Source organism: Plecotus auritus (assembly GCF_963455305.1).
Source record: "Plecotus auritus genome assembly, chromosome: 9".
Lineage (NCBI taxonomy): Eukaryota > Metazoa > Chordata > Mammalia > Chiroptera > Vespertilionidae > Plecotus > Plecotus auritus.
The window spans coordinates 153,353,324-153,368,690 of record NC_137783.1 but is presented as its reverse complement, the minus strand read 5'-3'; the positions used below and the strand labels follow the sequence as shown (position 1 = coordinate 153,368,690).

Below are 15,367 nucleotides of genomic sequence, written 5' to 3'. Positions count from 1 at the left end.
TATGGAGTCTCTCTTTGTATCTGGGTTCCCATACAAATGTGCTAAATTTGGCTATCTTCTCTTGCTAATCTCATGTCTATTTGATTAGACCAGTGAGAAGTCTGCCGATCTTTATTTAGCATATTCTAATACGCTGGCTCAAAGATTGCTGTTCTAGTAGGATGGAGTTTAGAAAAGCATTGCCTTGTAGTCCAGCTCTGAGGCATTGTGCCTGCAGGGGAAGATTTAGGCAAAAAGGCGACTTAGGGGACTACCCATATGCTAGTGTACTGAGACCAGAAAGGAGTTCAAGGGTGAGGGCATTGCCTCATAGGAGGGATGCACAGAAACCCTAGTGTATCCAGCATTTGAACATAGGGTGTCATGGGAAGGGGCTGGCTTTTCTTTTCTTTGCCTTAGTTCACCTGTGCTCTGTTCCCTGGATTTCCTGACGTTCCTCTTCTGCCCAAGGGGCCTATGCAAAGGGCAGGCTGTGTGGGGCTTCATGTTCAGAAAGAACTTCGATCCACAGATGTAGACAGTGACTTGAAGAACAGGCACGGGGAGTCCTTTGGACATGTGCAGAGGAGCGCTGTGGGTTACAAGTGAGGAGCCTTCATTTGGTCAAAATTCGCTTTATTTTTCAGCTTTCCTCCAGGATGTGGTAACAAAGTTGGCATGTACAAAAAGGATAGTGATACGGGCCCTGGTTAGAGAAAATGCCTCCTCTGGCGAAGGGGGAGGAAGATGAAAGTAACTGAGACAAACGCAGACGTTGGGACTTTTTCAAAAGTGAGTTCAGATGTTAGTGCTGCCAGTCTGTGACCGGAGGCGACTTGTTCTATCGGAGCCTGCTTCCTCGGCTGTCGTTGGATTTGAGGTCGCTCACGTTACCATTGTAACCCTCGGAGCCTTTTGTCCGCGGCGTGTCCGTTATTGGCCGTGTGAGACCACACTGACCTGGGCTAAGGAGAAGGCCACCCATCTGAGGTGCTTTGAGGATCTGGACTTGGCTGAGTGAGCTTCACTGGGTTTGCTCAGCCCGGGCCCAAAGCCAGATAGATAGCTTGGCAGGCTGGTGACACCACACCCGAACCTCAGGTAGCGGGGAGCTGAGGGGTGGGGGGGATCAGCACCTATTGCGGAGTGAGGAAGCCAATGCTTCAGTTGTGCGTGTAATTTAAACCAGGTTCTGCCCAAATGAAAAAGATCTGAACACCTGTTACCTGTTCCCCCAACCTATTTGTTTTTTACATTTCTCTGTTTTGACCTCTAAGTAATCACAACACCCGTTCCATAGGTGGTGCCTCTAGTCCCTTCCCAACATGCCTTAGGACCGTCACCTCCCAAAACTAAAAGCCAACTCTCCCAGGGCTCGGCTTTTCCTTCTCGTGTGAGCGTCCCTCCTCCCAGGGTCCCAAAGGCTCAGTCCGCCCAGGCTGGGTGCTGCGGACTGAATGGCATGGGTACGGGGAGCGGAGAGGGTGTGAACGCTGATGACAAGTTCTGGAGTTAGGCGAGTCTCCTGGGGCACACTCTCTAGAGATGGGTTAAACTTTCTCTTTTAAAAAGCAGATTTAAAAAATGGCATCTCCGTACTAAACTAAGAGATCATCCTAAATTCCTAAGAGAGAGATCCTTGAACAGAACTGACAGAGTAAGATACCTAATGACAGCAACAGATGGTCCCATGACCACGAACTTCCGTGTTTACTTCCTGTTTCCGGGTTAGAACTAGGAAGCGATGACATTGAACCCCGCTGCTCCTGCTCAGAGGTAATGCTGTAAACAATCTACGTTAAGGACATTGCTTACAGCTCTTGCCTTCTTTATGATCAGCCCTGTGTCTTCCTCCTGACCGGCGTCTCCCCGCTTGGAAACTTGTGCTCAAGTATTAAACTTGGCATTACAGGTAGGGAAGCAAAGAGAACCCCCGAGGCCCCCCATTTGTCTCTGAGGAGGAGAAAAGCAAGTTGCCCCGTCTGCTCACTTGCTTGTGGAACAAGAAGTGGACTCCCTGTCCTAGGAATGTCTCACTCCTTAGGTGCTGGTGAGAAGAGGTGGAAAGCTGAAGGGAGTTTTAATGGCCAGTAACTCTCCGCTGGCATTTCGGCAGGACCTAGGACCGGATGCTCCCTTGGGACTCTGGATGGCACGTGGACCAACATCAGTAGTGGCAGGATCCTTCGGGGCCAGATGTCTTCCATGCCACCGCCCGGCCTTTGCCCTGCGTGCTTCTAAAAGCGGAGAAATCGCTTCTCCAGGAACCTGAGGCCCGTGGAGGTCACGGGCTTCACGGCCCTAAAGCGAGCCGAGCCCCCAGGCGCTGCATGAGGCTGGCCGATGCGTCCTTTCTAAATCCTGCTCCGAAGGTTCAGCTGCTCCACCTCCCTCCACCCTTCGAACCTGAGGTTTGCAAAGGACGGTGAAGTGGACCCCTAAGATGAGCTCACCCCTTTCCTGAGTGGAATTGTACTGCTAAACCGCCTGATTTCTGGGCTCAGCCGGTCCTCCCTAGTCTTCTCACACCTTCCCGACTCCCTCTTTTGCTCACCAACCACCTACATCTGGCACTAGGAAAAAACAAACTCACATCCCTGCCCTGACAGCTCCATCCCTCCCTCCAGGGGCTGGCATGTTCCCCTCCCTCTTTGGGTCCTAAATCTGCCTGGAAAGTAAAGGGGAGGGGTTTGAGCCAGAGCCTTGATCTCAAACCCACCCCCTCTGGGTGTTAGGGTTGTAGTGGCGCGTCCCTGGGGCTTCCTTCTTCTGCTTTGGCTCCCGAGGTTCTTCTTCCAGGAGCGGGGCTGCTGTTATTGGTGAAGATAGGCATCTAGCCAGAGTTGCCCCGACTCCTTCAGTGAGCTGTAGGGAGAAGACGGAAGAGGGAGCAGGCAGTGAGGGGGGCAGGGCAGGACCGAGCCCCAAAGCCAAACCACCCACCAGAAAGGTAAGGTACGGAGATGCTCTCACAGAGGTCTGGAAGCCCGTCACCTGGCTTGAGGCCCCCTCCCTTCCATGTGACCTCTTCGCCTCTGTCTGAGAAAGAGCTTGGGCCACGCACGGAGAGCAGAGGACTGACCTGGCCACAACGGAGCGCCCTGCTTTGGCCTCGGAGCTCCATTCCATGGGGGAAACCTTCCTATCGCTCCAGCCCCACCCTTCGCCCACCCCACGGCCCTGCCCGCTTCCTTCCCCACCAGCCATCTCCCCAGGCCCAGATACTCACTGAACAATGTCCGCGAAGGCCGTGAGCAGGGGCTTGGACTGGTACTCTACGCCGTGCTTGGCACACAGGGAGCGCACCAGGGGAGCCACTTTGTGGTAATTGTGTCGCGGCATCGTGGGGAAAAGGCTTCAGAAGAACGGGGCAGTCAGGGCTTCTGCTCCTCGCTCCCCCACCCCCACCCCCACCCCCAGCCGTGGACCCTGCCCAAGGCCCTGCTTCCAGTTCTACTTACTGGTGTTCAATCTGGAAGTTGAGGTGCCCACTGAACCAGTCATTGAAGGCCGACTTGTGCACGTTGCATGTTGCCTGGAGCTGGAGGGGGTGGGGAGGGGAGGGCACGGCGCTGGGTACTAGGCCAGCCCAGGCCTTTCAGGCCACGCTGTCTGAGCGGAGGGGCTTGGGACTGTCCCTGGTCACTCCCTGTCCACCTGGTGGCAGGGGACGCGTCAAGCTAATGAGGCGATGCTGCCGGGAGCTTGTGTGGTCACTGCTCCCGGTCCCCTGCCCCGCGTCGCTGCCCACCCACACTTTTCCTTAGTTGCATCAGGCCTCGGTCTTCCAGGTCAGTGTCCCTTACCTGGGTGGAGACCCAGTCCCTGTTCCGGTCGTGGTCAATGTGCATGGGGATATGGTTCATCTGTGTCACCCACACAAACCAGTTGCTTTCCAGGAACCTGGTGGCGTAACACACAAACGGGACGCACAGAGCTCAGAGTCCCTCTCCCTCAGGTAACTGCTCCAGCCTGGCCACCTTCCCGGGCCAACACCTGAAATACCCCTGCCACCCAAAGACCCTCACAGCCCCCACACCAGACTGGTTCCTCCCCAACATCCCCTCCGCCAACCCCTCTCCCCACCTCACCCTACCTGACCATGAAGAAAAGGCCCAGGAGGCCCTTCACCCCCAGCAAGGGCGTGTAAGTGAGGGCGATGCGGACGTAGAAGGTGATCATCCAGGCCAGGTCCTGCAGAGAGGCAGAGCGTGACGCCGGGCACAGAGCACTCCCTCCTCTTCCTCACGTCGCCTGGTGTGGCCCCTCTCCCTGGGACCCAGACTGGGACGCTCAGTAATTGTCAGTGTCCCTCCCAAGTGCCCAGTCCTGCAGGGTCTAGTGCAGCCGTGGGCAAACTTTTTGACTCGAGGGCCACCATGGGTTCTTAAACTGGACCGGAGGGCCGGAACAAAAGCATGGATGGAGTGTTTGTGTGAACTAATATAAATTCAAAGTAAAGGAGCGGAGGGGAGAGCAAGAGAACCGGATAGAACAGCCGGAATCTGGCCCGCGGGCCGTAGTTTGCCCACGGCTGATCTAGTGCCATGGCTCCTTCCTCCCATTCCTAGAGGCACCCCGGCCCTTCTTGCCTGTCCTTCAGGGACGCCATGGCCTCCCTCCACCCCACATCTATCTGTCCCCCAAAGGCAGTTGTACACGGGACGCGACAGAGCCTTTTAACTGACGCCTCTGGTCTAGCCGAGTGTCATCGGGTCCCTTTTGGCATCTCAGGACCCTCTGCCTGAACCTCATCCCCGGTGCCAACCACATCCTCCACCTGCTTCGTCAGAAATTTCCTGGGAGTGGGTGCCGTCTCTCACTCGTCTTCCCCACCCCCCAGCCTGCCTGGCCAAACCCAGCAAAGAACCTCAGGAGATACTGCTGAACGGAACAGGGCAGGGGGGTCCGAGTCACCCCACCTACAGATAAGGGAGATCTACACCTGCTTTTGCTCTAAATCGGGCCTGGAGTGAGCCTCAGTGGGTTGCCCTGGAGAGCCCTTCCCCTCCCCAGGGAACTGGAGACAAAGCGTGTGGGGCTCGTGGGCCAAGGATACTCACCACCCACTTCTTCCGCTGGATGACGAAGTAGAAGATGTACCACTGGAAGTAGAGAGGTAGCAAGGCTGGGGGCCCAACTGGGGAGGAAAGGAGACGGGGAGGAGGTGTGAGCAGCGTGGGGGCCCTAAGGGCTGGCGGTGCCGGGGGGCTGGCCTCCGGCATCTCCTCCTGTTGGCCCTGCTGCCTTGGCACTCCTCCGTCCACGGAAGCAGCAGGCACTGGAGGTGCGAGTGAACGCACGTCTGCAGGAGGCAGTCTCCCAAGAGGATGGAGGGGTGGGGGTGCGGGGGGGGGGGGGGGGAGGGACCTTCCAGTGGAAGGCAGCAGCTAGGGAACTGCTCTGCTCCTGTGCCTTTCAAAGGGCTCGGCTGACACTCCCCCGTTGTCCTGGCTACAGCCCTGCCCCCGCCGGGCCTTCCTGCTGACGCTGTGCCTGTCCTTGCCATCAGCTGCCCTGTGTTCCTGGCTGCTCCTCCATGCAGGGGAAGGGGTGTGTGTGTGTGTGTGTGTGTGTGTGTGTGTGTGTGTGTGTGTGTGTAGATGGGGGGCCCTGCTGCTCCCTCGTGGGCTAGAAGCTCACGTCCACCCAACCCAAAGCCCCCCAGCGGTCAGCTGTGGAAAGGGGTGGAGGTGCGTCCCTTAACCCTGGGAGCTGAAGAGGCGGGCAGTGTCCAGTGTGCTTCCCCTTCTCTGCAGAGCCCCCACATTACCGTGCCCACCCACCCCTGGCTCCGCTACCCTGAGGCTTCACGCCTTCCACCATCCTTTCTTCGGGACAGTTCTGCTCCACCCTCTGCCCCACCCCCCTTTGTCCAGTAGGGATGGTTGGTAGCAGGCAGTTGGGATAGATTCCTTTGAACTAAAATGGGATCGATGGAATCATTCCCCCCCTTCCTTTAAAAACTCCAACTGTAAGCATTATGACGCAGAGTTTTAAAGCAGGGGACATGCAGCCGTCTTCAGAAAGAGCTTAAAACAACGATAGAAGTGCTTCCTCCTTTTCCCAACAGCTCCTCCAACCCCTCTTCGGGTCCAAACCTCCACAGCTACATCCACAAGTCTCTGGGGGTGGGACTACGCCCCACTGAGTCACCTTGACCCGGGTCTCTGTTTGACAAGTTTCCAGGTGAGGTTTTAGTCGGGATGCCCCCCCCCCGCCCCGACCATTCCGTTCTCCGGTGGAAGCCAGGGTGGGACTGGAGGAACCGGACCCAACATTAGGCTCAGTGCCGCTCCTTGGCTGAGACGGTAGACTGCCCCCAAGCCGGGAGTAACCTGCTGGGGCGGGGTGCTTCCTCCAGCCTTTCCCTGAAATGCCAGGATCCTCGCAGAGTCCTCTCCTCCTCACATCCCTTCAGCCCCCGCCCCGCACTCCCCCAGAGGGAGTCTCCCGGTGCTGAATGGGGACACTCACTCAGGAAGAAGTATTTGTGCTGGTGGTTGTACGGCATGTACTTTTTCTTCTGCTTCCCAAGCTGCGAAGAAAAGCAAACAACTCAGCACCCGGAGCCCAGTCACCATTCCCCTCCCCCCTTGACCTTGGCTCAGCTCAGGCCTGCGCCAGGACTGCTGCTGCTGGACGGCTCCAGCAGGCCGTCTTACCTCCAGCACCCGGTCCATGAAGCCAGGTGAGCCACACCGCGGCGTGCAGCTCAGTGGCCCATGCCCACGTGAGATGCGTACACAACAGTGTCTTCAAGTCCTCAGGACCCCTCATGTTTACCCGAAGACAGCCTCGTGGTGAGGTTTCCAGGCCCCTCCCCCGCTCCCCCTTCCTTCCCGGGCCTTCCCCCCCCCACGCCCCCTCCCCCCCGCTGCCCCGTACTGTGTTGACACCAGAGTCTCCTGCACAGTCACTATTCCCTCTACATCCAGCCCCTGGCATTTCCCATCAAAATCCTTTGGTCTCTTGACGTCAGCATGAGCTTTCTCAAACCCCTTGAAAGCTCAGCAACGTTTGGCAAATACTGATGCCAGGGGACCAAGAACAGCTTGGCGATCTGAAGATGCTGGAAAAGGTGTTGCCAGCGGGAGGTGGTGGTTTATAAGCCTAGCTGCTGAAGAGGTAGGCCGGGGCGCCAGGGCAGCCAAGCAGCGTGGAACCCCTGGCGTGACGGCAATGCCCTGCCGTCCCCCTAGGTGGCTCCTCTGCCCCCCCTTAGTTATGGCAACCAGACAGCCACGGGGCGGGAGAGGCGCTCCATCCAGAGCACAGCGCCTGTTCCTTCTCCTTTCACCGTCTACCAGGCGTCCTCAAACTGCGGCCCGCGGGCCACATGCGGCCCGCCGAGGACATGGATCCGGCCCGCCGGGGGCCGCTGCCTGTCCTGCTTACCAGCTGACGCGTCCCGGGCCCGCAGTGCGCATAGGAATTTGTTCATAGTTTTTTTTTAAACTATAGTCCAACCCTCCCACGGTCTGAGGGACAGTGAACTGGCCCCTGTTTAAAAAGTTTGAGGACCCCTGGACCCGCTGCTGTGACAGGTCATCTATTGAGTTTATTCTCTGCAAGGCACTTCTGCTAAAGAATTCATTCATTCAAGTGTTTATTGAGCACCTACTATGTGCCAGGCACTGTTCCAGGTGCTGAGGATACAGAGGTGAACCGTACAAAATCCCTACCCTTGTGGAATTTGTAATCAGCCCAGGAAGCTGGCAATAAATCTGTAGTTATAGATTAAAAACAAGAAAACGAACAGAAAGTGAGGGAGGCGGCAGTGTTTTGGTGGGGGTGGTCAGAAATGGCCTCCCTGAACTGAGAACTGAGTAACGAGAAGGAGCCAGCAATGTGAAGATTCAGGGGAAGAGCATTTATAGCCGAGAGAACAGCCAGTACAAAGGCTTAGGATAATCCAGGGACGGAAAGATCAGTGTGACTGGGAACAGTAAGCAGCAGGGAGAATGGTTAGAAGGCCAGAAAACGAGCGATGGGTGGCCAGATCATGCCGGGCCTTAGAAAGCCCTGGTAAGGAGGTTGGCTTTTATTCCAATGGTGATGGGAAGTCGCTAGGGGGCTTTCGATGGGTGTGGCAAGAGCCGCTTTGTGCTTTAAAAGGCTCTCTGGCTGGCTGGGGAGAATGAACTGTTTGTAGGGGGCAGGTATAGTCACAGGGAGACCAGTAAGGAGCGACCCTAGATGACCAGACCTGGGGAGGGGAAGCAATGGAGCTGGAGAAGTCAATATAGGTTTGAGGTCTGTTTTGGAAGCAGTATTAACAAGGCTTGCTGAGCCCTGCTGGTGTGACTCAGTGGCTGAGCATCAACCTATAAACTCGGAGGTCACAGTTCGATTTCTGGTCAGGGCACATGCCCGGGTTGTGGGCTCAATCCCGTGTGGGGTGTGCAGGAGGCAGCCGATCCATGATTCTCTCTCATCATTGATGTTTCTAGCTCTCTCTCCCTCTCCCGTCCTCTCTGAAATCAATAAAAATAAATTTTAAAAGAAAAAAAAAAACAACAACAAAAAAAAACAAGGCTTGCGGATAGGGGGATGAAGGTTATCCCGCCCCAAGCATCATTAACTGGGAGGGGAAACTGGAAGAGAGCTTGTCTCATGGGCTGGGTGGGTGGGGCAGAGCTCTGGCCTCCTCCTGGAACAGTTATGGAAGGGAGCCCTGTCCATTATGATCCTAATGGCTGCGCCCTTGTGCTTTGACCCTGGGAAGCCAGGGGGTTCTCTTGAGGGTGAAGTGTCCTCGGTACCTCTTGTCCTCCAGGAGAGCTGGGAGGCAAAGGCAGGTCAGCACAGGGATCAATGCCCAGGTAAACCACACCCAGAGAGGGTGGCCCACGCACAAGCAGCCGGGAGCCGGGCATTTACTGGCATACGAGCAGGCAGCCTGTCTTCAGCCTCATAAGTAGGCCAAAAAAGGGAGGGGGGGGGCGGTATTTTGGTCCCAGATCATTCTCTAGTTTCGGTGTCTATGGGTAGGAATCTCCTCACACCCTAGATACAGGGGTCCTCAAACTACGGCCCGCGGGCCACATGCGGCCCGCCGAGGACATGTACCCGGCCCGCCGGGTGCCGCTGCCTGTCCCGCTTAGCAGCCGACGCATCCCGGGCCCGCAGTGCCCATAGGAATTTGTTCATAGTTTTTTTTTAAACTATAGTCCGGCCCTCCAGCGGTCTGAGGGACAGGGAACTGGCCCCCTGTTTAAAAAGTTTGAGGACCCCTGCCTAGAGCCAAGAAGCAATCCAGGCCGTGGTGTGAGAGGTTCCCTTCCACTTAGGCTCCCACGCGGTTGTTTTTTAACTCTCCGCAGCGACAGCAGAAGTGCTGTCCCGAGCTCCATGCTCCGCCCGATCAAGGAGCCGCGCTGCCCGCAAAGGAGCCGCCCGAGCCCGGGCCAGGGCGGGTTCGGCATCCCCTCGCTGTTGACTAGAACACCGTGGAGGGAGGGCAGGCAGCAAACCACACAGGTACCGGTTAGGAGGTGGGAAGTTAGGACATTACGGGCCGTGAGACACAAGCTTCAAGCTCGAGGCCAGCCAGTGCTGCCAGCAGCTTTCCACAGAGTTCTTCTCACGGCCCGAGGGGGGGCCGAGAGCCAGGCCACGCTGAACTCACGCCTGGGACTGGAACGTGTTAGCAGCCGTTGCATTCCCGGCAGCTGCAATGTCATGGAGCGGTGGAAGGGGACCTGACAGAGCTCTGGCTGTAGCCGGGAGCCTTGGGGCGGAGGGTTTTACATTCACTGCTTTTATTTTAAATCCTCACTCAATTGATTGATCTTTAGAGATAGGAATGGAGAAACATCGATCGCTTGCCCCAATTGGGGATCGAACCTCCGCACCTCGTGGCGTATAGGACAATGCTCCAACCAGCCGAGCTACCCGGCCAGGGCCCCATTAACTTTGTAAAGAACTCGGCTGGCCGTCCAAAGCCTCCTACTGCATTATGCTCCCCAGGAACCCTCCAGATCTCCACCCGCTTCCTTCAGCAGCTGCGTTACGATTTTTGCTCACAACCGCAGATGACAACTCAAACCCAACACTGCCCACCCTGGCAGTGAGACGGGGTGGGAGGATTATTTGGTGAATGAATGTTCCCGGCACTGGGTGTCACAGGAGAGTGAGACAGTCATGGCCCTGATGGGGAAGTCTGTGACCCAGTAGGATATCAAGTACGAGAGAGGAATAGAGCGAGGGGCCCAGGGGAGGGCTGCTGCCTGGGGTCGGACTGTCAGAAAACCCCGGACGGGGGCCATCCCTCACTTCCAAGGACAGGCGGGGTGTCTGCCCAGCAGTCCCGGTTACCCTTTGGGCCCTCAGCAGCAGGTGGCATCTTTAGACAGTAACTGCACTGCCGGTTTGAACTCACTCGGGAGGACAGGTGGTTCTGTCCGGGGCAGCACGGTGCCGCCTGTTCCCTCCCACAACTTCCAAGCGGCCGGGCCGCGGGCCAGTGTCTTCCCTCCCCTGGCAGCACTGCGAGCATCCCCCGAGCCCTCGGCGCTGGCAGGCCTCCACTCTCCCAGACCTTCCCGCGGTGCCTCTGCTCACCTCCACGGAGAGGATCTTCCCCAAGGCAAAGAAGAAGGGGTGCATGTTGATGTCCGGGTCTTTGCGGAAGCAGTTGGGCTTGGCGTGGTGCTGGAAGTGCAAGTGGTTCCACCAACTGGCGGGGGCCCCCTACAGAAAAGCAGGGGCATGAGGACCAAGGCCTAGCGCCCCCCCGCCCCAGGTAGCCCCGCGTTAGCCAGAGTTTCAGAAAGCCCCTCCCCGTGCCACTGACCTTCAGGTGGCCGATCACGAAATGGTGTAGCAGGTGGTTCCACGTGGAGGTGCTGAAGACTGACAGGTGCCCGAAGTCGTGCTGCAGCCAGCCGGCCTGGGCCTGGGCGGGAGAGGTCAGTGCTGAGCCGCTCACCGGCCCGGCGTCCCCCACTGCCCTTCAGCCTCTCCCCCTCACCCACCGAGGCCGCCGATGCTGAGCTCACCAGGAGAGGCGTTGGCAAGCCTGGCCCTACCGCTGGCTGTGGCACTAACTCAGAGGAAAGCTGGATGCAAGCACATTTCCTTCCCGGCCCGGAGACCTTGACATACAACGGGCTGGACATCCAGGCCACAGAGAAGGACAGAGTGACACACTCAGAGGCCTGGCAGATGCATCCGGGCAGCGAGTGTTAGAGCCCACGCATCATCAGCACGCTGGGCGGCCTTGTGCCGGGGGAAACCACGCATCCAGCTGCTGATAAAGATCTTGGTTCTTGGCACCCTTGGGCTGTGGCGGAACCCGAGCAGGAATTTCCCGAGGAGAAATTCCACGGGAAGAAGGGAGCCCTAGCCCTGACCGGTTTGGCTCAGTGGATAGAGCGTCGGCCTGCGGACGGAAGGGTCCCAGGTTCGATTCCGGTCAAGGGCATGTAGCTTGGTTGCGGGCACATTCGGGAGGCAGTTGATCGATGTTTCTAACTCCCTATCCCTCTCCCTTCCTCTCTGTGAAAAATCAATAAAATATGTTTTTTTTTTTAAAAAAAGAAGGGAGCCCTGGGAGAAGCCGCTGGAGCGGCAGGGAGAGGAATGAAGGTGCACAGCGACCAGCGCGCAGACGGAAGCCACAGACGGCGGCGTGCGTGTTCTCTTTCTGCACCGACTCTCCCGCGTGTCCTCAGCCCTGCCCGTCAGAGGTCAGAGGGGAGGGCACCTTGGCCTCCTGAGGACAAGAGTTTCCCTGAGGGATGCTGGGCATGGCGGTGCTCTCTCTCTCTCTCTCTCTCTCTTTTTTTTTTTAAATGTTTTGTTGGTTTCAGAGAGGAAGGGAGAGGGAGAGAGAAACATGAATGATGAGAATCACCCATCGGCTGCCTCCTGCACGCCCCCTACTGGGGATCAAGCCCTCAACCCCGGCAGGTGCCCTTGACAGAAATCGAACCCGGGACCCTGCAGTCCGCAGGCCGACGCTCTACCCGCCGAGCCAAGCTGGCCAGGGCCGGCCGTGCTCCCGCCAAGCCGAGGGCTCTCACCTGCACTGCGCTGAGCAGCACCGCACAGAGGACGAAGGGCACGAAGGACGTCCCCAAGGCCCACAGCGTGAGCCAGGCGGCCACGTCCAGCAGCAGGATGTGCAGCAGGTGCAGCAGGAAGAAGGCGCGGTTGGCCTTCAGGAGCCCCATCCGCTCCACCGTGGCCCGCAGCTCCCGGAACTCCTCGGTCAGCTCCTTCTGAGGAGGCGGCAAGAGGAGGCAGCTGTTATTCTCCGCAGCTGCAATGCGACCCTACTGGTGACCAGGGGCCTCTGAGGCTCACCCCCCCCCCCCCGCCCCGCACCTGGAGTCTTCCATAAAAACACCACAAACCCAGCGAGGATGGCGGGAGGAGGGGCTATGGGATCACGCCAAAGAGCACGTGGTCGCTGGAACTTAGACTCGACTCAAGGCCCTGCGCTGCGTTTACCAGCCGTGTGACCTGACCCTTGGCCACGTTGCTTAACTTAGGAGAGCCTCAGCCTTCCCGTCTGTAAATGCGTGAGGGTGATGGGAGGTTATGCTTGGCACAGAGCAGGTGCCCAAAATTGGTTTCATATTGACGATTATGGTCATGGTGGTGGCCTTGTGAGACCCATGGATTCCAGAGACCCTGCTCTCTTGGGCCTGTGACCCACTGACTCAGCAGACGAATCAGGGACCTCAAGATCCCCAGGAACTACTGACCGAAGTTACCCGTGATCCTGTCTAGGTCTTCCTTCCACCCTCCGCCCCTCCACAAGCACAGGGTCTCCAAGCAGCAAACAGGGTCTCACATTCTTCGTGGGCTCGAAGCTGGGCTGCTCCGGAGACAGCTCTCCAATCAGGAGCGAGTTCATGTACTTCCTCACAAGGCCCTTGTTGATGTGGAATGCCACAAAGGGGTCCTGCAAAGATGGGGAGAAGGCGGAGCCGTGAGGAAGCCAGCCCGGCCCCCGGACTCTGGGAGGGCTCCCACCCAAGGTCAGCAAGGAGGCTGCGCCAAGTTCAAACAGACACCACCTGCCCTCTGAGGGTGCTCAGACCTGGTCTAGGTGTCTGCAGCTCCCAGCACCTGTGGTTAGTGAGAAAGGCACCACTCCAACCCACAGGAGGCGGGGGTGGGGCCCCAGAAAGACAGCCCTGGGCTGGCCTTTCCACCGGTGTGGCCAGGGTCAGCTTTCACAGGGGACTTGCGGGGTGGGTGCGAAACAGAAGGGATGCGTGGGGCTGGGACGCTTCTCTGTGGGACTTAGCCCCGCTCCCTGCCTGCATTTCCCCTCCTTCCTTTCACGGGGCTTCCACGTTTCCTTGGCACTTTGATCCCACCCAGCCGCTAATTTTGGTTATTGGAGCTGGGGTCCTCGGTGGTAAGATCCACATCCTCGGGTCCGGAAGCCCCGAGGCTGGGGGGGAATCCACTGGAGAGGCGGGAACCAGGGCGGAGCCGCCGGTGGCGCCACGCAGCCGGACCAATCGCCGGCCCAGCGAGGCAGCTGGAGCCCCAAATCACCCTGCGGGACCGGCGTTATTGCCTGCTCCTACGCATGCGTGGGCTCAGCCTCGGCCGGCGGCCAAGGTCTGGGCTCCCCCGCGGTCACTCAGGGTGGCAAGCGCAGACTCTGGCCTTGTCCCCCCGGGCTGTGAAGGAAGGCGGGCCCTCACCTGGGAGCGCCTGCGCTCGGCTTGGACATGAGGGAAACGCGGATGGCAAGCGGGGAGGGGGGGACAGCCAAGGGTCAAGCCACCAGGCGAAAGATGGGCGAAGGATGCAGGGGACGGGGACCAGGAGAAGCGCACGCTCCAACCTCTGGGTCCCCAAGGGTGATCCCCAGCTCCTCAACCCAGCAGGGAGGCGCCGGGTGCCTGAGAGCTGGGTGGTCTAGAAGGGGAAGCGGAAGGCCGGGGCCGGGCGCAGTGACCCTGCTGCTGGGGCGCACTGACCCTGCTGTGTAGCGACCCGGGACTGTGGCTGGGAACACAAAAAGCCGTCCACCCGCGGCTGAGTGGGTCCTCGCCAAGTATATGTTCATGCACCTCCCCACCCTCCCGCCCTCACCCTTTGCGGGGCTCCCAGGACAGCGGGCGCCGGTGGATTCCGGCCTGGGCCTTTCCCCCAGACTGGTTCCCTCTCCCGCGCCCGCTCGCGAGGGTGGCCCAGCACACTCAGCCCTCCTTCCCGGCACCGCTGACAGCCCTGCCGCGATCCCGCCCTCCCTGGGCCTCGGCCGCACCGCCGTCCCGGCGCCCAGCATCCTCCCTCGGCCCCTCCCAGCCCCGCTCGGACTCGCGGCCACGGGCAGAGCGCACGCAGGGCCGGCGGCCTTTGTGTGAGTGTGAGCGGTCCGCCTCCATCCCCACTCGTGTTCGCAGCCTCTCCTCCGCTTGCACCCCCGCCCCATCCCTCGGCAGCCGGTACGCTCGGGCCCCGCCGGCTTCCCCCCGAATGAGTCGGTGTTCAGTTCTGGAAGCCAAACTTCCTGTCCTCCGGCCGCGGCCGCGCGCCCCGCCTTCCCCCGCGTCCCGTCGGCAGCGCTCACCGTAGCATCCTGCCCCGCGTAGTGGCTGATCACCCGGGAGCCGCCGGGGTGCCGGCGGCTGAACTCGCTGATGTTGTACACCTTCCGCTCGATCACCAGCCACCGCTCCTGGCCGCGCCCGCAGCGCTGTGCCACCTCGTCCCAGGTGAAGTAGCGCGGGGCCGGCCCCTGGGCCGGGGTCTCGGGGGCCATGGGGTCTGGCGGCTTCCCGCGCCGGCTGAGTCGGAGGAACCGGGCGCGCGCTCGGGTGCCCGCGGATGGCGCGCCGGCCTCGCGCGCTCGGAGGACGGGTCCGCGGCGCGCGCCCCGAGCCTGCTCCCCGGGCGCCGCGCCGGGTTTTCAGCTCCCGCGGCCCGGACCGCCGGGCCCGCTGCGCGCGCTCCCATTGGCGGAGCCGCGTGGCGCGGAGCGAGCCCCCGCCTCGCCGCGGGGCGGGCGGTAGCAGGCCTGGGGCGGGGGCGGACGCGCGCCCCCTGGCGGGCGCGGGACCGGGGTGACTGCGGGATCCACTGCCCAAGCGCGGCTTGGTCCCCAGGAGGCGCGCCAGCGGGATAACGGTTCCAGGGTGGGTGCAGGCTCCTGGGCCGGGCGTCCCTGGGCTCTAGGGCGGGAGTGGGTTCCGCCAACGGCAGGAGGCGGGGCGGGGAGGGGAGGGAGGCCGCGAGTCAGGCCGCTTAGGGAGCTTGGGGAGGTGGGTGGAGAGGAGCTGTCCCTGCAGCCATGGTTGTCCAGGGGCTGAGGCTGTCCCGGGGCATCGTCTTTGGCCATGAACGCCCTCTCCAGTGCCCAGTGTTCCGTCGTGCTTGCCGGGAGCTCTGTGAGACCAGGGGCTCGTCCATT

The 15,367-nt window shown here is 59.8% G+C and overlaps 1 protein-coding gene across 1 annotated transcript; it reads right to left on the bottom strand.

Moving 5' to 3' along the window:
• Window positions 1–598: 598 nt before the first annotated feature.
• On the bottom strand, window positions 599–14,945 carry FADS1 (fatty acid desaturase 1). The gene is given in 13 exon segments (XM_080688010.1): window positions 599–2,844; window positions 3,209–3,334; window positions 3,441–3,520; window positions 3,786–3,882; window positions 4,076–4,173; window positions 5,043–5,119; window positions 6,457–6,517; window positions 10,546–10,674; window positions 10,778–10,879; window positions 12,009–12,206; window positions 12,785–12,895; window positions 14,528–14,749; window positions 14,752–14,945. Coding segments are annotated over 13 exon segments (1,515 nt in total). The 5' UTR covers window positions 14,914–14,945; the 3' UTR covers window positions 599–2,792.
• Window positions 14,946–15,367: the final 422 nt, after the last annotated feature.